A 23656-nucleotide genomic window follows, 5' to 3' on the forward strand; every position below is an offset into this window, starting at 1 on the left:
ACTGGATTGACAGTGGCAAACTGCAAAGGAAATATGAACACTGAGAGAAAAACTAGAGTAATAATAGTAATACGAAGTGTTTCTTATCGAAATCTGTTAGATCCAATTCTAAACAACAAATCCAAGTTGCTTCAGCTAATTTAACGTGGTTAAACGCAAAAATTAAACACTTTTTGGTATAAATCTATCGAGGTAGTGCACATTGATTTCTCTCTGTGCATTGATCTCTGCTACCCCTTACGGTTTCTCGGGCTAACTAAACTCGGTTTCGAATCAATCAAGGCTAAAACCTGGCCACACACACACATCAACGTCCGCAGAGCCATCGTTTCGGATTTCATAGGAAAATGCTTTTGGGTGGGAAACGCAACGGCAACAATAATATCATGAAGATGGAAGAAGGGGATAAGAAAAGACCGTAACGAAAATGGAAGTCAATTTATTAACTAAAAAAAGAAGTCATGGAAAACTGGACAACCAAAAGAGTCAGCCTTTGTGTTGGTGTGTGTTTATGGAAAGGGTGTGCGTGTGTCGGCAATTTTTTGTTCTTCTCTGCCGTTCGTGTTGTCAACGTTAATTAATCAATCATTGTACGAAATCTTGACTAACACATTAATCATTTAAAATCACAAACTTTAAATTGCGATGCGGGGAAAACAGAAGGTTTTGGAGAAACACTCAGCTTTTGCGAAAATCAAATTGCCTGGAAAAAGGGTGAAAAAGGTGGGGAATATGTTGAATATGAAATTTCTAGACGGAAAGAGCCCTATCTCTGTTTGACTTGTTTTTGTTTGGTATTCTTTACTTGATTTCATACCCGTCACACGAACATTACGTAGGGTATATTGGTTTTGCGTAAGAGAGAAAGATGTCATGATTGATCATTAAAATCAATCAGATTAATGCTCGCTAATAAAATGTAATCAGCAATTATCAAAGTGAAGAAAGTTTAAGCCAAGCTCTCGAAATCAAGTCCTTAAAAATTTAGTGGTATTAAAATGTGCTACTCTTCAGTTTCTAAATGGCTTTTGTAAAAAATAACTAATGCACTTTTTTACACTCTTGCCACATTAAGTTTTCAGTGACAGAAGAAAGCTGATTCTAAATTGTCAGTAACGAGCGGGTATCACTTTGGTCTAGGCTACGACAGAAGCGTTCATTCTTGTTTTTTATTATTATTATTATTACGTTTTTTTTTTGCCACTCAACACGTTTTCTGGTTCTTTCTTTGGGTGTATGGGTGTGTGCTTGAGCATGCGGCCGCACTTGTGCCACGTACAACAAAAACAACAATCATGCCAGCGAGGAAAGTTCATTTGAATGCTTTTCTTTTATGCCCCGCGAGATACACAAAATAATCGCACAGCAACTCTTTTTTTTTTCGTGCCACTTGAGTATATTCTTTAAAATTGTTTTCCAACAGTTCCCCAGCCAAAAAAAGTAAAAATATTCGAAAGGATTAATGGGGAAAATAACTCCTTGATCTGCCAGCAAGATTTCCACTTGTTTTTAATTGGGCCTTTTTAATGGGAAACCTGCAGCCACTTGATTCATTACATATTTATGGCCGGATTTTTTATACCCTTGTGCATTTGCATTTCCAAGCAAACGAATTCAGCTAAAAGATTGGCATAGGAAATTTCCATTTTCAAGATTGTCAATTTATGTGACAGTTAGAGAGGTGCGAACAGGTCTTAAGCAACAATGATCGAAATGTCAACACACTTTTCTCAGTTATTATGGAAAGTTTTCTTATCGTTATTTGTGCGTACTTTGGAGGCGTATAAAAATTACAATAAAATTCGTGTGAAGCGCGTGAAATATACTATTCCTTACTTTATTGAGTCGTTTGAATGATGTTCAGACATTGGTAAAGATAACTAATTTGTTGTTATGACCTTAATTATCTAGCCAGATATGATTTTATGTGTTTGCTTAGCCTAAAATTGAGTTTGTGATTTTAAGTTTCTTATAAAAAAAAATGGCTAATTCACCTATGAAAAGTACTAATATACTACAATGTTTGGATTAATTTTTATTTTTTAGATTTTGTTGCAAATTTGTTAGTTCTAGAGAACTTAAGCATAATAATTAATAATAAATAACATTTAATTTGGTTCGGTATTGAGCTTTCTATTTTATTTGCATCCATTAAGAATTTAGCATAAAAGTATCTGCACGATAAAGTATCTGCTAGATACGGCACTCACATAGTAGATATATTCGCATCACTCGTGGGGTTTTTGGATGGTCAGGGACTTACGTAGGTTTTTTAGGGCGCATAGTGCTGATGGAGGGGGTGGCTGATGCTGCTGCTGCTGTTGTTGCTGCTGCCTTTTGTCGACGACTGCCGTCCGAGCGGCCTGCATGTGTCACACTGTACAGCGTACATCGCTCTCTTTGTTGCATGGGTATTGGTAGTGCAACGACCTGTGACAAAAAGCCAACAACAACTTAGGCAGCGGCAGCGCAGGAACATCAGCAGCAGCAACAACAACAACAACAACAGCGGCAGCAACAACAACAACAGAAGCAACGACAACAACAGTCCACAGGAACAACAGCAACAACAACAATAACAACGTGTGACGCAGGGATGTTGTTACGTGCAGAGAGAACAAAAGAGAGTGCGAGAAAGAGCGAGAGAGACGTCGTGTTTTTGGGTACAGCTGTTAACGAAACTCCCACGCTGCCGCCTCTGTTGCTGCGCTGCTACTGCGCTGCCGGCGTCGCTGTTTTGTTGGACATTTTTGTGCGGCTTCCTTCGATTTTTGTTGCTGTCATCGGTTTTTTAAAAAATGGGGTCGAACTTCTTTTAGCTAAAAACGAACAGTTTGGCACCCCAAGGATCACCGTTTTCTAAACTGAATTGAATTATTATAAGTCGCTAAATAAACGACATTTTGGATTCTAGGTTATGCTTAAAAAATGAAATAAGTAAAAATTAATGCAAATAATAAAGTTGCTCGGTATCAATACCTATGTAATTGGTATTACCATAAAGCATTTCGGTCTTTATGCATAACGCAAACCTATAATCTTGAAAAGAAAGTGTAATTACTTATTATTCACAAATACTTCGTCATGTATCTGATTTTAGAAGATATCTTATCTTTTTTAAATACTTAAATATTTTAACATATTTACATCTTACACTACAAAACTAAATGTCTAAGTCATATATTTTATAGATTATATTTTGGATAGATATTTAAATTATGGCACATATATGTAATTTTTCAAACTTTGGCTTAGACCGTTTTTCTTCAACAAGTTTTACTGTATTTCTGTGCATCTTCTCTTGCCTTAGCTGCGTTTAATTTGTTTGCGCTTACAAGCCTGTGGCGTTTTTGGTTGCATCTACTAAGTAACTGAGGAAAATGGAGAAAAAAAAATACTAGAAAAATGGGAGAGAAATGTTTTCCCTGAAATTGCTTTTGTTGTGTACACAAGACCAAGGGAAAACAGGTTGCCAAGAAGACAGAGATGGAAAATGCAGAGCGGGAGGGCGATATGAAGCTGCATGGTGATGGACTGAACTTCATTAATTAGCCTCATGAAATGCGCCTGCTAAACACGCCTTAATTACTGGGTCAAACATTGTATCTGTGTGTTTGCATCTTGTATCTCAGCGGTTGTGAGTGTGTGCGCGTGTGTTTGTATGTTTGTGTGCATTTCCGGGCACTCGAACATCTCGTTTAGTTCCAATTTGTTCAAATATAAACGCCACTCGCAGCATGAATTAATTAACGTTAATCAATTTTCGCGCCCGTAAAACAAAATAAATAGAAAACTAGAAAATGTTTTGTGGGCACAAGACTGTCTGAATGGCATTTAGTACATGTTAGATGTTCTATAAGCTTACAAGTGTGATAACAAAATCAGGATAATACGAAGTTATTATCTAAAAAGGGAATGCAATGGTAAAATGTTAATTATATGCATTTCTTATGTTAAAGCTTCTACTTAGCATGCAAATATTTAACAGTCGTTATTTTTAATGCTATTTATGAAAAGTTTTCAAGTTATTTCACCAGTTAAATGTTATAATTTTATTTGTTTTCCGCTCATCGCTTAGCGACAATTTCATGGCTTTCAGCCATCGTCACGTGTAGCTCATAAATATTTAAGCGCAATATAAGAGGGGATTTGGGGAAAGGCGAAAGGGGGGGGGGCATGGGTAAAGCAGAGACCGGACCCCGTTTAATTTTTTATTTGTTTTTTTTTTATAGTTTTCCGCGCGCTGTTTGTTAATTTAGCAAAAAGCATTGCGAAACGACAGACAATTTAAGACTTCATTAACAGGCCAGGCGAATGAGGGGTTAATTCTGGGGCACAAAACGAAGGGACGAGTGTGATAGGGATGGAACCGGAAGAGCAATTGTGGGTTCCACTTCCAGGATACATACGAGCGACGGGCTTCTCTTCTTTCTGCCTCGTTCCGCACTGAGTCCCACCTGCCCAGGTACATTTACATTTAAGTACCAACACGCATATGTATGTTTGCCAAAGTCCTTACGATATCCTATGCCATATCCTTGCGAAAAACCGGAATTCTACTGTGAACGCTACTCAAGATATTTTGATTATAACTGATCAAAGTAAAAGCATTTCCTTTTATTTATTGTACAAAATTGTCAATGCAAATGCTTCAAGGGCTGAAACGATTTATATATATGTATATATATTTTTATTTACTTTAACCCCATGAGCGTATTGAATAATTTGGAATCGTTCGAAAAGTGGTACGCTCATCGGCAATCGTGTTGCATGAAAACAGAAATAGAAAATTAATTAAAGTTGGCAGGCAGTCAGGCATTTTTATTCATTGTCCTATTCATTTAATGGGGTTTCCTCTCCGACCGTGGAAAGTCACCCCTGTGAGCAAGAAGATTCGAGCGGCAGAATGCAGAAGCGCCTCAGCGAGTGGTTGGCCGTTAAATTGTTGTACAACATGGGTTAAATGGATGCAGGCAGCTGTGCAGAGACGGGTTCCAAAAAGTCGAGAAGAGTGCGATCTCTATATGAGACATAGTAGCTGGGCAAACAAAAATTCAAGGCACTAACCATAGAGTACTATTGGAAGTTTGTGCTATAAGCAATTTTAGAAATATATTCGCAGTGTCCAAATGTTCCCATTTGATAACAACATAATTATGAACTTAATGAACCCATGATAACCCTTATCTTATTATATTTTAAAGTCATCCCATGACTTCCGCAAATATTGGGAATTTTTCTTGTTCAAACAAATCCTAATCATAATAAACTCTTTGGGTATTCGATTTTGCGGCACTGCTTATTTTTATGATCCAAAACTCTTATCTCTTAAAAATTAGAAGACCGTCAATGTTTAAAACAATGCTCAGTACGTTCGGCAATTGCGGAAACACTGATATAAACTAATTGTTTAATTGTTTTTGCTAATTTTAATGTGGAGAGTAGAATGACTTTTTATTTGATTTATTAGGAAGAAATATTGTTTCATTATTTAATTTCCAAAAAAACCCACAACAAAAAGCAACTCATATAAAAATAAAAAATTCGTCACATAAAAAAAATTTTATAAGAAGTCTCGTTTTAAACAATTACGATGTTTTGGATAAATTGTAAGATTTCCTTATGCGCAATGTTTTTAAACCAATATTTATATTCGGCGCAATTTTATAAAGACTTTCTTTTTTGTGCTATTTTTTTAACAAATACATATATATTTATATTGTGAGTGTGTGTGGATTTCCTAGCGATTTATTAAAATTGAATTTTCCATGCTAATCCATTTTTATTTTGTTTGATAAGGCAGAATAGAAAATAGAAAATCATGAAAACCCTTTTTTTAGAGATCAACAGCACAATTACATTCCGTTTAATTTCTTACATACTGTTAAATCAATAAATCAACAAATATGTAATAAGTCGCACCAATTTTTAGAGCGGTAGCTTTTTTCCTTTACACTGATTTTGTCTCCTCTCATCTCTCACTCTCATTTTGGGTCCCTGCTCTGAACTACTCCAAAAAAAAAAACAACAACATAGGCAGCGGCCGAGCCTGACTTCTTTCTGTGTTCGAAACTTTGCTAGAAGAAGACTGTGAGATTTGTTTTTGTTTTTGTTTTTTTTTTTTCGAACACTAGCGAGGAAAAAACCGGGCGAGGAATACTGAATACTGGTACTGAAGGGGTGTATCCCGCTGGTGGGGCACTTGCCACTTAAGCATTTTACCACTGTACCAGCAGGCTGGCCTTTCTGAGCGCCGCATTGCTGGTGGCATGGAACAACAACAGTGGCGCCCTCTGCAATGTTGCAGCAGCATGGACGATAATGTTGCATGTTGCAGCTGTTGCAAGATACTCCGCAACTCCACTTCTCATGCTATTACTCTACAAAAAATCGCACGACATCTGTTTCTGGACCTGTTGTTGCTGCGTTTGCTGTTTGATGTTGCTGGAGGCGAAGTTGCTGCTGTTGCTGCTGCTGCTGCTGCTGCTGCTGCTGATGTGTTGCTGTTGTTACTGCAGCTGCAGCTGGACAACAATTTGCATATACTTGTGGGCTTTCCTTGATTTTTATTTATATATCATGGCGAATGCTTGCGGTTTCGCCCTGCGTGTGAACTAAAATCCTGCAATTCACAATGTGTTATCTTCTTTTCGAAATGATATAGAATCAGAATTTAGCTGGAAAATTCTGGAAGTGAAGACAGAGATGATATTTCCGGTTGTATAGAGCTGCTTTTTCAAATGAATTACTTTCGCACACATGGCTTGATAAGATGATTTTCTTATCAATTTTATTTATACATTTTTGCTCGTATTTCAATTTATGCACGTTCGTAAAGTAAATGATTACTTTCTCGCTTGAGATTATATTCTTATTAAATTATATTTATAAGAAACGTATAAAACATGAACTAATAAAAAATAATCCAATTAGCGTAAGTAATAATAAGCTTGATTGCTCTATTTCTACTTAAGTATTAGCTTATTTTGTTTGCCTGATAGTTAACCTAATTAATATTTAATAACTTTTACAGCTTGATCATAAAACGGTAAAATTTGACAATTTATGGGAAAGCTATGAGAAACTAATACGATAGCATTTGGATAAATATAGTACACGATTGGAGTTTTCCCCCAAGGCGCATGTGCAGAGACAATCAAGTTAATTGCATGGAGATGTTGGTTCTGTACTTTCCACCCAAGCACCACCCCCTTTTCGAATAACCTACCTCCCCACCACCGCCACGCCCCCTGCGAAAGCAGCATACCCATCTACTTTTCTCCAGCTCTTTCTGCGGTTTGGATTCAAAATTTTCCTCGATTTTTCCCTCAGTCTGCCGCTCGCCTTTGTCCCGGCCGGATGGCTTGGATTTTGGCCCGGACATCCAGGTGGGCGGCACTCCAAATTTCGGGGGCGTGGCTTTTGGGCGGAAAATTTGTGCGAGCTGTGTGCTTGCCAGGCTTTTCGATGGTTTTTGGCTCGAAAAGCGGATCTTTCTCGCAATTCGGATTAGGCGCCCAGCGCTGCCGAGCCATAGAGGCAATAGAGAAAGAGAGCTTTTCCAGGCCAGCCAAACGAAAAGTGGAAAGTCCGCCTTGGCTTTTCCGTCCCAGCTTTGCTTTGCTTTCTCCGGCTGCTTGCAGCCTGTTAGTTTCCGATAAAATTGACTTTTTGTCGCCGCCATCGTTTGTCGTTCTCTTTGTGTGTTGCGTTTGTCGTTAGTCGTTGGTTGTTGGTTGTTAGTTACTTGGCTAGTTAGTTGGCTTGTCGCTTTCGTCACTGGAGGCGGCACCATTTTGTTTGGCGTCGTTTTCTCATGGGCCAACAGACGTTTCAGCCAGCCGACGACTTTCAGCCTTCTTCGCCGCTTCTCCATTTGCAATAAAATGTATCTTCTCGCCGGTCGCGTTTAAAACCGCATTTTTTTCGCCTTGCGTTTGGAAACGCGAGCGGTTTTTGCAGCTATCTAATAAATTCATTAATTCCAATGCTGACGGGCGTTTTATGATCAGATAATTAGATAAAATAGTACTGATGAATGAAATTATATAAGCAGCTTCGATGTTTACGTCATACATACTTGTATTGTACCTAGTTCTTATATATTTATTGATAAGTAATAGTCATGCATCCCCAACTCCGTGATTAATATTTTTGTTTATAATAAAAGATTACTTATTGATATAAGTTCTCAAATCTTAACAACTTATTTTCTGTACAACTGTTTGTTTTACATTTCTTTTTAATGTAGCTAAGTTACTACATATTATTACATTTTGTAAAAATGCAATCAATGCTATTTTGAATCAAATTTGAATTCCAATTTCTATATACAAATAGTTTTCTGTGGAGCTCGCAGCATGTTCACACACATACATACACATGCGCATGGAGACAAAATAAAATTGTTCGCTCTCGCTCTCTTCGCTCTTGCTCCAACATCTTACGCTCTTTTTGCAATACCGTTTTGAGCACCAACAGCGACGACTAAAAACGCACCCGAATCGCGCTGCTACCGTCGCTGGGCGCCTGTTCGTTTTTGCGATAGACGCGCGACGTAAGTCGCCGCCGTTTCACTTCTGGGTCTGTTTCGGATTCAATGCGATTCCGCATCAAATGCCGCACGCTGTTTTTCGGTTTTGGGCGCTGCGAGAAACGCGATACGGACTACCGTCCGTTTCTGTCGCGTCTCTGTCGTCGCCGGCGATTTTTTAATTCGCGCCGATTTTGCAATGTTTTCGTGCCCGCCGGTCGATGTTAAAGTCCCACGGAAGCTTTAACAGTGGAGCCTCGTGTTTTGCTCTCTCGCTCTCAAACTGTTTCTGCGATTGCGTGTGTATACAAATGTGGTGCTCTCTTTTGTTGGCGCTCTATTTGGAATTGAGATCATTGGGTAAAAATCTGTTAGATAAAATGGTGACGGAGCATTAAATGCTGAAGATGATTTTATGCAGTAACTTTTAAATTAAACAGAGTTATTACGTTATGTTCTGAATGGGGTTTTGAATGCGTTAGATGTAAACTGTGATGTGTTAATAAAAACAAATTCCAATGTGTTTTCCCTAAAATATTTAGTAATATTTTGAAAAATTCTTCAATACATCTTAAATCTGTTTTTCGCAAATTGCCTATGACGTTCCACTGAAATATGTTTTTCCTCGAGTGAGATAACTTCGCCTTAAATCGTAGTAAAATGTCGAAACATTAACAGAAATTAATCATATGGTTCATGAAGTTGATGCTTGTCAAGAAAGTGCTTATTTTAAAGAATTTGTGGAATGGAAATTTGATGGCTTTTGTCGATTTCCGCATGCGATGCCGATGAAAACTGTTTTCCGCCACTTCCACAAGAGATGCGGCCGAAAATTAATGATGTCCCAAGAAAGCAATTTAATTAAGAATAATCCGACTGTCGAATATTATACTTCATTTGTCAAGACGTAATTCTTTTCTTATCTAGCTAAGACTTGAGGATATTAACAATTTCATATACAACTTAAATTGAAGTGCAGCCTTTATTGAAGAAATTATAAAACAAAACAAAAATCCAAGCTATGGCAAAACAAATTATAAACAATATATCCAATACGTATGTAATTTCTTTATAAAAAGGCCTTCCTAATTTGTAATTTTTAATTTTCGTCGCTGATTTCAAATTTCTGTAAATGAGAAGCTTTTCGTGATTACGTGTGTTTTCGTCTTATGCAGTTGTCTTTCCGTTCCATTTGACACCTACCTCAATGGGTTAACGGAGTTTTGTTTTTTAATTAAGCCCAGTAGCGATAACAATAACAACATTAGCAAAGAATAGCAAACAAATCGCTCTTCTATAAATCGCTGACCCTTTTTTCTTCTTCCGAGTGTCGTTAGATTTCGTTACTCTTTCACTCACTTACTCTATCACTCAAATGCGCTCACTCGTTTACAACATTGTTCTGTACACAGCATAACATAATTTGCTTTCTCTCGCACTCCCACTCTTACCTGCTGAGAGCAACAGCCCTGCTGTCTCGCTCATTCGCACTCGCCAGTTGCCTTCTCGCTCCCCCAGCCACCCACTCTCCCGTTCGGCCGCTTTCACCGCCTGCATTTGCTGCGCGCCTGGTATTCGGTTCGGCCAAACCGCCGTTCGCTTGTATGCGAGTGGATTATTGTTTTTGTTTCGAACGCGAGTAAAGTCGCGCTGGCGTTTCCAAAGGTTCCCGACTTTTCGACTTGAACTGAAGGCCCAAAACCAGTTTCCACTGCAGCCGAGGAGTTTGGGCTTTAGGGTCTTGGCTTAGCCTTCTCATCTCGCCTCTTGTTTACAGCTTAATTTGCCTGCATCACCCCGATGGTTCCACCCCCTTTCATCCACGTGCCGCATAGCCATACAGGCTGACTTCCATAAATGGGACATGCGGAAAGAACTACTATTATACAATATAAATTATAAATATAAATACATACAATGTATTTTATGTTGTATAGAATATCTTGATATTAAAGATAAGATTGCAAAAATTAAAATAATAATTTATAAGGGCTTTCCTGTACGAGTATTGCCCATCAGTCATAAGTTGCCAAAGGTTTTCTGCTCATTTGCGCCTCTGCAACATCCAAAGTTCGTCGTCGTCGGCTGTCGTTCGCTGTGGTGGTGGAGCCCAATGTAGCTCCACTCGGCGCACTCGGCACCACCGATTTCTCGGCACCGTTCAAGCCCACAGTCAAGCCATCGAAAGCACCACCACCGAGCTCCAACCGCTCGCCGTGTGCCAAACGCTCGCTCCGTCCATCAGTCATTCATTCAACCGCCAGACGCGGCGCAGGCCAGTTGTGTTTGTTGTCAGTCTCTCAATCCCGATTCCGATTTGACGTCGATTCCATTTGGCTTTGTTTTGTTCTGTTCTGTTCCGTTCTGTTCTCTGTTTCTCGCTTTTTCGAGACACGCGAATGCGAATGTGTATAAGAAAACGCGCAACGGCCGCTCGCGTTTTGCCAGCGATTATTGGCTTTAATCAGCTTTGCTTGATTCACTGAGCAAAAAGACGTTCAGAACTAAATAAAGAACACAGTTAGCTTACGTAGGCGACCTAATAGATCAACCTAATAGTATGATCAATACAAGGATTACTAAATGTAAAAAACAACTTCTCAGATACTTTTTTTTTAATAACTGAAATCTAAAGATTCGTCTTACATATTCGTCTGTGGAAGTAATGTTTATAATATTTTTGTAAATATCTTTTTTGTATTTATCGTTAAATCTTGAAACAAAAAAAGGTTTAGTGGCTGATAGACTTTTTTCAACTGTATGCTTGCATTGTTTTTATCAGTTCTTTGAAAGTGTGTTTGTCGATCTACTTTGTTTTTAATTTGTTGTGGTTTCTCGTATAAGGTACCATTGTACTTGTATTGACATTACTAATGCGCTCTCTCTTTCTTTCTTTTTATTGCTCTCACTTTCCGGTTCTTATCAATCGCTTTCGTACGTATTTAGTTTAGCTGCGAACTGATCTACAACCACCTAAATTCGAATAGAAATGCGATAGCTGCATAGCGTAAATATGACCTTGGGACAGATAACAAAGCCACTTTAAGGCCGGGATCAATTCATTTTGGCTAATAATATTAAATGATATTAGTATAAATAATGATTTGTACTCGGGAAATAAAGTAATATCCTTAGGCTTAAGTTACACTTACATACTAATATAGTTAAGAGAATCAAACATAAAACTAAAGCTGTGCTTTTCTTTCCTCTCACAGGACTTGCCACAGGATGTGCACTTGGTTTTCTTGTGGCTGCTTTCACCTGCCGCAGCAGCGATATTCCTAACACCTCTCCGCGTAGAATAGGCATTTCCGGTCGTGCAGTGCGGAAACAGCAGCAGCAGCAGCAGCAGCAGCAGCGCTGCTAGCAACATCGGGCGATATCAGATATAGACAACCTATATACACATATATATTTATTCGCCGCCGCTGTCGCCGCCTTGTTCTTCGCGATTTCGTCGCCGTCAGCGTTCGCCGCCGACTGAGACGAAAGCTGCGAAGCAACGAGCGCTAGCGAAAGCCTCACCACGGACGCATTTATGGATGCGGGCGGCCTACCAGTTTTCCAGAGCGCCAGCCAAGCAGCCGCCGTCGCCCAGCAGCAGCAACAGCAGCAGCAGCAGCAGCAACAACATTTGAATCTCCAGTTGCATCAGCAACACTTGGGCCTCCATCTGCAGCAGCAACAGCAGCTGCAACTGCAACAACAGCAGCACAATGCCCAGGCGCAGCAGCAGCAGATCCAAGTTCAGCAGCAGCAGCAGCAACAGCAACAACAGCAGCAGCAGCAACACTCGCCCTACAATGCAAACCTGGGAGCAACAGGCGGCATTGCTGGAATCACTGGCGGCAACGGAGCTGGCGGCCCTACAAATCCAGGAGCGGTACCCACCGCTCCGGGCGACACTATGCCCACCAAGCGGATGCCGGTCGTCGATCGGCTGCGACGCCGCATGGAGAACTACCGCCGCAGGCAGACGGATTGCGTGCCACGCTATGAGCAGGCCTTCAATACCGTCTGCGAGCAGCAGAACCAGGAGACCACCGTCCTCCAGAAGCGCTTCCTCGAGAGCAAGAACAAGCGGGCGGCCAAGAAGACCGACAAGAAGCTGCCCGATCCCTCGCAGCAGCATCAGCAGCAGCAGCACCAACAGCAGCAGCAGCATCAGCAGCACCAGCAACACCAGCAGGCCCAGACCATGTTAGCCGGACAGCTGCAGAGCAGTGTTCATGTGGTGAGTTTAAAGGACTCAATGTCCTTATATATAAGGTCTTACTTTTGGGCATCTTTGGATAACTTCCAATAATTTCACTGCCTTAAAATTATAATACCATGTTACAACAAGTTTATAAGTTTATGAAATCGGGTTGCAAATAGTCAAGGAATCTCAAAAGAAGCTACGACTGTATAGCTTTTAGATTTAAATTCCTTGAAAAGCTACTTTTTTTTCGATCAGTAATATTAACTTATAATACTTCAATGATTACTTATTAATCCTTAGAAGAAATTCCCCACAATATATCCATCAATTTGTGATTTACATCCCATTTTGTTTGATGGACATCATATCGGTCGCCCTCGCAAGATGAGATTGTGATTGTGAAATGGATTTCGAATTTCATTGGCGTTTCCAAAGAGCTTGGGGATTATCGCGGCGAATGCAAATGCAAATCGCATCCAGCAGATACGCGGCTATGGGTATATCATCAATGCACAGTTGCCTCACATTAGAGCTGGTGCAGTCCGTGGTCTCAAAAGAGCAGCGAAATAAATACGAAGCCAGCAATCCAAGCGGAGAATGCACGTACAAACATACATACAAACATATATACACAAAATAATAATGAGGTCAGCGATTTTTTGTATTTTTGTGTGCGAGAGTGTGCTGGTTTTTTTTTTTTTGTTGTACTCTTTCGGTTTCAGTTCAGTTTCACTCACACACAGCTCGCATTCGAACTGCGCCGCCAACTTGTAGCTACAAGATACATTCGCTGTAGCTACAAGCAATTGTAGGTACTACTTAGCTGACTTTTTGACGTTCCTTTGGCTGCATTTGAAAATACCTTGAACAGCAGCAGCACCGCAAAAAAGTTGTACACTTGTGTATAATTTTGCGAATGAAAAGATAGATTTTTTTTTCTGAGTGAGTGATGCAAGCCGCGATTCTCGACGGCCTCTGGCTTATATAATTGTTAGTTCTGTCGACAATCCGTCAAGCGACCCCATCAGAGCTTGTAATTACCAGAGCCAGCTCGAACTCGAGATACTGATTCTCTGATTCAGAATCCGTCTCGGAGTTTCTATTTCTTTTATCTGGGCAACTTGAACGCGGAACGTGAGTTATTCCTCAACTGGCTACCGCACTACCGCGATCTGTTCATTTCATTTCGGTACGGTTCGGCGTGGATTGGAGTGGAAAAGTTTTTCCGCATCCGCCTGGCCAAGTCAAGTCATTTGTGTCGTTTTGCACTACTACTGTGCACTGCGTAGCCAGCCAGCCAGCCCCTTCGTTTCCCATCAGCACGTAATTATTCATCGCTGACTGTAAGAGTTGCCGATGATTTGTCCCCCTTCATTTGAATTCTTTTCATATGCAAAAAGTGGATTTGTCTTGGCCCGCGGCTAAGGATGAGGATGTCTTCAGGGAAAACATTTGTACAAACATTAAGTCATTCAGAATGTTGCCATCTAATTAACTTATTAAATGCAGACATATTTTCTAGCGACATTTGTGTGCAATGAAAAATTTGCTAATTGCTAATGCATTGATGGAAATATTTAAGAGGCTTTAAGTTTGGAATAGTACCTAATTTTTTATATTCTTTTTTCGATTTTCTTGTTTTGTGTATTGACAAACGCCCATTCCACGGATTCTCCAATAATTTGAATGATTTAATTGCTTTCGGATTTCGCTGTTATTTTCCACTCACTCATCCGTTCCTTTGGCATCTCGCCAGCGAATTAATGATCGATGAAATGGACAGGGAGCGGTTAATCTAAGTTGGCTTTTCACTTTTCATTTCTTTTATTTCGCTGCTTTTACTGTTTTGGAAAACTTTTACTGATTGTTGCCGCCGCCTGCGGTTGCCGGTGAAAATCGCTGCAAATTGCGGCCGCTTGCAGCAAGCCGGTGCAACATGCAAAACAAGAAAGCAACATCGCAATCGCCATCAGCAACAACAAAATGCCAAGTCCAACATATTGTTTATAATGTGCGTTGTTGTTTGGGTTTTTATTTTATTTGGGAAAGTCGCGTGTTGCAGTTTCTTCTTCAGCTTCTACACTGGCTGCACATTTTTCCCCACTTTTTTTTTTGTTTTTCTATTTTGTTGTATTGCACTCATTGTTGCCAATTTTCACTTCACTTTGGGTCGTGTGGCATTTTCTGACAGCCGTCAGTCAGTACGTCAAAGTCTCGAAGCGCAGTCAACAAAACAAAAGTTGCATGAGCGATCTGCCCCGACCCCCCCTTTTGGGCCGACCGCCGCCAACACACCGATTTTCCCGCTTTTCCGCCACAACTCCACGCGCAGATTGTTGTTTGTTTCAAGTGCCTATGCTACTGCTGCTTCTGTTGTTATTGTTGTTGTTGTTGGTGATGATGTTTTCGTTGCTGTTGCATCTTGATTGACAAGTGACAACATATTATTGGCGTATCGTTGCAAGCTTAGATTATTTGTTGCTATTCTTGTTGTTGCCTTGTTGTGGTTGCATTGGCATTGTTTATCGCTCCTTCACAAGGAAAACGCCTCCGCCTTCGGCCGTGGGCGTGGCCTAAAAAGTTGCTTACATTGCGACGAGCGGGTAATTTATATAAATAGAGGTAGTTAAGGTGAAATTCTACTATAAACATGAGAAAAACACAGTGAAATTCTATAGGAGACCAGTTGTGTGACTCGTTTTGAATAGTAATTTACTAAACATTTAATTAAAGCAAAGGCAGATTTTAAAACCGATTGTTTCCAACTTTGGTAGTTTTCAGAACTTTTCAGAAGCAACTTCTAAATCCATTTAAAATTTTTGTGGCATTACATTTGTACATATATGTAGTACTTCGAAAGCTATAAATATTTGAACGAAATACCTGAATATGTTTGGTTGTAAGTTTAAGAAAAAACTATATTCATTGTCCTGGCACAATGTTTTATTTATAACACATTATTCCAAACTCTTTTCGCCAGGCTTTCTTGTTCAACTTGTTGAAAATTTATGTATTTCAAACATTTTACACATTTTTGTTAAATGCATCATTTATCTTCGCCTTGCCATCGAACTCTGTGGGCCAGACCGAAAATTGCCACACCGCCCACACGGGGGGTGGGCCAAATCCCCCTTTTGCGTCATCCCCCTACGCCCATGTCTTCTGCAAAGGGTGGTGGGGTGTAGGGATTCACCTAACAGTCTGCACCCCTTGCGTGCTCTGTCTTTTGGCCTAACGAAGATATGGAGAGGCTTGAGTGGGTTCAACAAAAAAAAAAAAGTAAAAGAAGAAAAGGGGGCTGTAAGTCGCAAAAAGCAGAGGGGCGCGAAAAGAGAAAGAGGTGGCCAAAGGGGGTGGGGGGAGAGGGATGGCGGACAGCGGCACTACCGCCGTGGCTTCAACAAAATCGATTCCATTTCGACAAATGGGAGAAGGCAAACAGCCGAAAAAAAAACCAAAGAAAACGAATTGCAGACGGAAAACTGAATGCGGCCTGCACTTGACTACAGATGAGGGGGGATACATGGATTGATATATGCAGTATATAGCAAATGATGTGCGGGATATATAGACGCCGGCATAAATTATTGCCGAGCTTAACGGGAATAATATTGTTGCAAAAGGCAATTCGTACGATTATTTCTTATCATTTATTGCATCATCTTGGCCAATAAGCTGAAGCTGGGCCAAGAATTTTAAACTGAATGTGTCCAACTTTTTTAAAATGGTAATTAAGCTATGATAAATATTGCATTCAATGCATTCAATTATAATGTTCTACATCATTTAAATCGTAAAAATATGTTTAAAAATATATTTTTTATTGCATACAATTCTGTTTGCTTTTATATATATTTATGACAATACTTTTTAACCAGCACATGAACGATTTCTACCACTGTGCGTCTTGCACAATGGGCCAAATTGCGTGTTTGTCACGCATTGCTCATTTCCATCGAAGTTAGAAGTTGTGGCATATTGCAAATGCACCTCAAAGGCTTCTTTACTGTGCGTGATATCCTTGTGCCTTGCACTGGGATTCAAAAATAAAGCTAAATGAAGAGGAAGTTCGAGAGGCAGTTGCCCTGCTCACACACACACATACACACACACACACACACACACACATGCAGCACGCCTATATTCGCAATGAATTTTGCATCTTTTATTTATTATGTTTGGCAAATTTCATTGCATATTAAAAATGCAATTTTCCACAAGAAGTGGAGCTTTTCCATCGCCTTCCTGCTTTCCTGCCATCCATGCGACCATCCGGCCGTTTATCCTTTTGCCATCCTTCGAGTTTTTCGGGCCGTCAAAGCTCTTTTGGCCCTGCGAGCTTTAAGTTCTTGAGTCTGGCTTTTGTCAATTGTCTTAAACATTTTAATTGCTTTACGTTTGTCGTTGCAAAGCTGTTGTTCTTATTGTTGTTGCCGGGGCAAAAATAATAAACAAGAGAAAGGCGTAACAGAAAATGATGAAATGTTTGAGGAGTAGGTGTGTGAGTGAGCGGGTGTGGGTGTGTGTGTGTGTGTGTGTGTGCGGTTTCGTCGAGTGGCTGGCTGCAGATTTTTAACCCTTAAATAATAATCGCCTGGTAATCGCACCTATTATTTTTTTTCTTCGTTTTTATTTAGGGATTTTCATTAAGGTGGCCAGGGGAATTCTCTTTCTCGTTTTCCTTTTCTTTTTTTGCGAGCCATCCACACATCATCAGCAAAACAAACCAGGCGGAACTTCTTCCCCTTTTCGTCCTTTGCTTTTGCTGTTGCTCTTTCGCTTTGGCCTTTAAAATCGATAAACTCATTTTGAAGTTGTGCCCACACACACATACACACCACTCACTAGGAAAACACACAGATACACACACGCTAACTTGGATACACTTTACTTACTTTTATTTTCAATAAGCCTACTTACCGCCCACATTAACAACTGCCCAGGATTATGAACATTCGCATTAAGCGACATAAATATACCTTAAACGACAATGTATTTTGGCTAATTAAATTGATTTGAAATGAATGGCAGATGGAGAGAAATGTTGTATATTCTCGATGAGCTGCAAATATTTGTGTAATCTTCAGCACTTGAACACTTTTCACTTCAAATGACCAGCTCGTTTCGATGGGAATAGTTAACCCTTGAATGACGCCAGTCAGGCGCCATTCTGGGCTTCCTTTATGCACTTTGGCATCCACATCCACATCCATATCCATATCCACTTCCACATCCTCGTCCACGTCCGCGTCCTCGTCCTGTTCCCAAAGGATGTCGAGGTCCCCGGGCTTGCATTCAATTTGTGTGTCGATTACATGAAATGAGCTTCGGCCCGCTTGGCCGGGAAATGGAAAAGCTGATGAAGAGCGGGTTTTATATGCAAAATTAAGCCAAACACGGCTCGTGTGTCAAAGGCAAATGTGCTCGATTGATTTGTCCGGCCATAAAAACAGTCCAGGGAATGCAAATGGAGCTGGGAAATTGGTAATGGTATTGGTAATGGTAATGGCATTTCGGAAAGATGATTTTCAAAGTTAGTTATGTTAATTACGGCATCGTTTTCAATCCGGCCATCGTATACCTATATTCTGAAAACAATAAAACTCTAGTTATAAATTCCCCAGCATTAGCCTTCATAAATGATTAATGAGCTCATTTTAGTGTGTTGATAAAATATAATATGCTTTTAAAAAATCATCCCCATGTGTCAGTTGGCTTTAAAATGTATTAAGTTCTACCCTCAATGAATTGATTTATTATGTGTGCCACATTTTGAAATCAATCCCATTACACTTTCATAAATGATTGAGTCCGTTTGGGTTATTGATACTTTTAGACATACTTCTGTAGTTTCCCTATATCTCTTACACTTATCGAACTTATAAAGTTCGGTTCATCCCTGAAAGCTGTATATCAAACCAGATTTTTTTCATCACAGTTTCGCATACTTTCATCATGTTTGGCTCTTTCCGTTTTCCATAACTACCCCGCAAAATCAAACCACCCCCACCACCCGCTGGTTGGCTTGTGTCTATAACGTCCTGCCAATAACCATAACGATTATGTCCGTGCAACATGTGACATCAACAACATCATAACAGAGTCTAAAACGAAGCCAACACCCATTGATTGCTTGATGTTTTTCCCTTACCAAACATTTTCATTTGCATTTTCTCCCTCTATTTAACGTTCATGAGATTCTGCTTTCAGTTTTCCACCTGCACTTTTCAATTTGCATGGGAAAACTGCCAGACCTAATACTCTAATGAGCTTCGTGTTAGCAGTGTACCCGGCAATTGCGCTTAAACTCCATCTTCTGTGATGACCACGCGGCGTATACTTAATATATACGGCATATGGACAAATGCCTCTCGAAGTGATTAGCGTTTATGGCTAGCAGCCCGAATCCTGGAACAATGGCACTTGACCAATTCCATGGTGGGTAAACATAGGTTTACGGTGGGGTTTTTTGGGTGGGTACTTTACGGGGATTTGTAGAACAGCAACGGCCAGCAGCAGCCGCATGAAAAAAAAAAAACATTTTTCATTACTTTACTGGAGCGGAAATGGCAAATTAACTGCACAAATACACGGCCACGTGTGTGCGTGAAAGCGTATTTGTATGCTCATTTATTCATTACACTGCATGGGCCCCTCACTTGACCCTCATCCAACCCCCCCGGTACCACTGCCCGTTCTACCGCCATTGCCATCAGCAACCCCCTTTCACCCATCTTATTGACTTCAAATGCGAAAAAGTCGCTTTTGAGGCTGGGACAATGTTTACATAAGTGATGATATAGATTTCAGCGAAGGTACAGTACTCGTCGTACTTTATACACATAACGTTTTATATCTGTGTAATTTTGTAGCAAAAAAAAAGTATTTTCAAGTTCGCGATTTTGTAGTAGTTAGAAACGGTTATGTACTTATGCATGTATTACGTCTGCACTAAACGAAACAAAGATAACTAATTGAACTACTTAATTATATATAAATATAGTATTTCGAAATATCAGTTAACTATCGCGTTTTACAACACTTGCAATTTGTAAGCTTAAATTTGGAAACAGTAACTTTACAGAACATTAAATTCTGTAAATCAACAAGAGTTCAACTTGAATAAATCATATTTTAAACTGCTTATATCACCAGACTTAATGTGTGTTACACTTACAATGCGATAAACCATTTTCACCATCATACTCGGTATGAGTTTTATCGCTCTCGTTGCGTCATTGAGTCGGCTTTTGTGTGCACTGTTGACGTTTTAAAATGTTAAAAATAAATGGGCATTTTACAACAACAAAAAAAAAAAAAACAAAGCGGCTGGCAAAAGACGAAAACGAATCGAAAAGGAGGCGCAACGTCATCGTCATCAATGTCAGCAGTGACGAAATGTTTGCAAATAAACAAAACTCGCCTCCAACAAATAGAAATGTTAAATGAATCGTGGATGTGAGACAATGAGTGTCCATCCGACAAGTGGAAAAGTTTACGTTTGACTGGGTTTTTTTTCCCCCAGGGTGATACATCATACACTGCGAGAAGCGAGAGGCGAAAAGAGTTGCCGCCGCCGCCGCCGCCGCCGGAAGTTCAAAAGGTGACAATGAGACAGCGAGGAAGGCACAGTCAGTGGAACGACTTAAAAAAGGGGGGGGAGGGGGTTCAACGGGGTGGCAAGGGGACTTGCAACTGGACAATTGGCGGCAGAATTCACTTGAAGCAATTAAATTTATGAGATTGTTGATTTTGTGCCTTTGCGAAACTTTGTCGGCCGATGAAAGCCGAACAGCTGAGACAAAAAGGCAAAAAGGGTTGCACACCCCAGCCCCCAGTCCCCTCATCCCCTTATTCGTTTTGATTTTATTTCGTTTTTGCAGCCCACGTTTTTGTATATATAAGCACACTCAGATAGAGCTATAAAATATCTTTGGTTCACATTTAAATCCGTAATTTCAATTCAACTTGTCGTGTTTACACACACAATGCATAATTTATAGAAATTTGTCTGCAGAGCGCAGTAGCGACAGAATCGGAGCAGCGGAACAGAGATAGCATATAGGCGAGCGAGCGGGACAGAGCGTGCGGTCTCATGTAACCTGAAGTATAGGAACGCACGGCGTGAGCACAGTGGATTAGAAAAGTTCGGGAAAGGGGCTAAACAAAAGGAAAATGTACAGATTTTTATTGCAATTGAAAAGTAAACAGTATTTGTGATCCAGCAAAAGTTCCTTTGACTATTAATCAGAATAAAATAATAATAATGCGCCTAATGACTGAAAGTTCTCTGTATATATTTAAGCATATGTTTCTATAACAATTTCCTGAAAATCCCTATTCATATTATATGAATGTTCCAATTGTATCTGAGTACTGCTGGCTTGCTTAATATTTTAAAGCACCTTTTTTGGGGTTGCAACCTTTTTTTGCGGATACTGTGTGTCCATGGGGGCACCGAGGAGACGTGGCACGCAGTCTCTTTCAGTCAGTCAGCCGGCAATCAGCCCACTCGGCTACCCCCTTCGACGACCTCCTGCGAACCGGCGCCCATGCCCCAGTGCCATCACCACTGCCTCCGAACACCTCCTACTGCCCTCACCCTTCCTCCTTCTCAAGTGTCGCATATGGCAGGCAACGTGTGCCCGCTCCCCTTTCTCCACATTTCTCCGGCCCCTTTCTGCGCCTCTTCTCCTTGCTGTTCTTCGTTGGTTTTGAAGCTTCTGCAATGGGGCGCCTCTGTGGTTCTAAAGGGGGCGGAGTGTGGCTAGTGAAAGCGAGGGGGGGGCGTGGCAGGTCTGTCCCCCATATCAGAGTGAGTGACTATACATGTATTATGGTATGTATGCCGGTGTGTGTCTGTGTGTATTTGTGTTAAACTCAACGAAGCTTAAAAGCTTTGTTTGCACCATGAAAGACTTCAATATTTGTAGTCTGTATTCCTCCACTTGATTTCCCAGCCGATGGCATGTAGACCGAAAATACAGGCCTTTCTTTTTATTAGCTGCGATTGAATATAAAATTGGGTCTAGATTTCAGTTCTCACATTGAGCAAAGGGTATTTTTAAGATTCGTAGCATATATTTTACAGCAAACTATAACTAACATCAAAGAAACAGTAACATTTAAAAGCATAACAAAAAATGACTTAAATTTTAAGTGAATTAAAGAGCTTGCAAATTTAGTTTAGGTAATGTGGTTTGCAGCATTAACTTAAAGATTAGGTGGAGTTATAATGTACTATTAAACTAACCTAGTTGTGGCCTTAGGACACTTAGGACACCCGCGGGTGGTTAAAAATTTAAGGTCTTTACTTTGATTTTCAAATTAAGAATGAATTTGATTTATGCGCTTATGAATGCAGTAGTAATTCCCCAGATTTCCAGGGGCCTTACATCAATGCTTGTGGTTGTTCCCAGCCCCTGAAAAAAGTAAAACACCTATCCCCCCCATAACCCCCCATTTGCATGTTTCCCCCCTCAACAAACTGTGCCACTCTATTGAGTGCCGCGCCCACTTTTCACGCACGCCCCTCCGCTTGGCCAAGAAGTGCAAGGAAAGCGAAAACGAACAAAATATGGGGTGAATAAAAGAAAAAAAAAAAGAAGAAGATTGTTGAGGCAGCCACATAATCCACTTTTGCATCAGCCAAGCCAGCCGAGGCGGAGATGCATGCCCCCCTTGCAACGACGCCCCTGTTCTGGAGTGCCTTTTGTTGCTGCAGAGAAATATAAAAAATAATTGGAAGTCGCTTGCAACGATGTTGTCGCTCTCGTCAGCCTCGCCGTTGACGTTTTGCTTGTTAGCTGCACACTCTCTCTTCAGTTTTCCTCGCATTTCCCATTTCCCCAAACCCCATACATATCCCCATTTTGCGGGCCCCCTCCCCAGCCCCTTTCACTGTGCGGTTTCAATCTTTTTCCTGGGCTTCGTTTTTGATTTGACTTTTGTTTGCTGGTGATTAGGAGCTCAAGCAGGCAAAGGAGCAGGATTTGTTTAAACAATTTACAAATGCTTCATTGAGTTGCAAGTGGAGGCATTACGTGGGTGCTGAAATATTCTGCCTTCGGTTGCGCACATTTGGGAATTAAAGCTTAAACTAAGAGTCATTAGTATAGAACTAGGTTTTCGGTTTTTATTTAGTTTCGGTACTAAACTTATTGCTTTAAGATACTCTCTCGATGGAGACCCATTACATTCTCTTCTAATTTATGGCTTATAACCCCGTATTGTAGCAATTTTCAAACTCGTTGACATTTTGGCTTGACCCAAACCCCTTGTGTCCTGTCATCAGCAACTTTTGGATGTCCTGCTAAATTAATAATTTTGATTGAGGCCCTTGAAGCTTCAATGACTTCACCCCCATCGCTCCCCGTAATCGTTGTGTTATCCGCCGTGTTTTATCAACACTTTCGCCTCATCTTGGGCCAGTGTCGTCATCATCATAATCATAACTATTATTATTAACGGCAGAGAAACGAGCCTATTTAGCGTCAACAAGCACAAAATCGTCATCTACCCCTTGTGCAAAGATATATCCCTTGCCTGCTATCCTGCCGCCTACAAAAATCCTCCCCCGAGGGCTCGGCATCCGAAGAAAAAAAAAAAACCAAATTTCCCACAAAACTTTAGCAGGCGATAAAAATTTGTCTACATTAGCTGAGAGAAAGAGCGAGGGAGCCGCACGTTGCACAGTTTTGTGGCATATGCCGCACGACAATGCACCGCACAAAAATTTGTGATTAAAAGTAATGCCTGTTAAGTTCGAAAATCTGTGGAAGAGTTATATGTAAATCGAAGTAAAAATATCTTATTCATTAATTTCCTAAAATATATTTCAAATTTACCAAATATATATAAAACCTATAACCAAGCAAAGAAATTTTATTATAAAATAGGAAAAGAAACGTTTTGATTTTGTT

The 23656-nt window shown here is 40.3% G+C and overlaps 1 protein-coding gene and 1 non-coding gene across 4 annotated transcripts in view; one reads left to right on the plus strand and one right to left on the minus strand.

The window, feature by feature from the left end:
- mam (mastermind) overlaps positions 1-23656 on the plus strand; it is a 69154-nt gene that overhangs the window by 7212 nt on the left and 38286 nt on the right. The window contains exons 1-2 of one of the 3 annotated variants that reach the window (NM_001299472.1): positions 10785-11118; positions 11749-12767. In NM_001299472.1, the coding sequence (NP_001286401.1) occupies positions 12072-12767 (696 nt within the window). In that variant the 5' untranslated portion in view covers positions 10785-11118; positions 11749-12071. Of the gene's footprint in view, positions 1-10784; positions 11119-11748; positions 12768-23656 lie in introns of those variants that run through there. The other 2 variants (NM_166030.2, NM_080376.2) reach the window with 2 other exon arrangements.
- Positions 7446-7592, minus strand: mir-4978 (mir-4978 stem loop). The gene has a single exon (NR_048105.1). It is a non-coding gene; the product is annotated as a mir-4978 precursor RNA (primary transcript).

Source organism: Drosophila melanogaster, chromosome 2R (assembly GCF_000001215.4).
Source record: "Drosophila melanogaster chromosome 2R".
In the NCBI taxonomy this organism is placed as follows: domain Eukaryota; kingdom Metazoa; phylum Arthropoda; class Insecta; order Diptera; family Drosophilidae; genus Drosophila; species Drosophila melanogaster.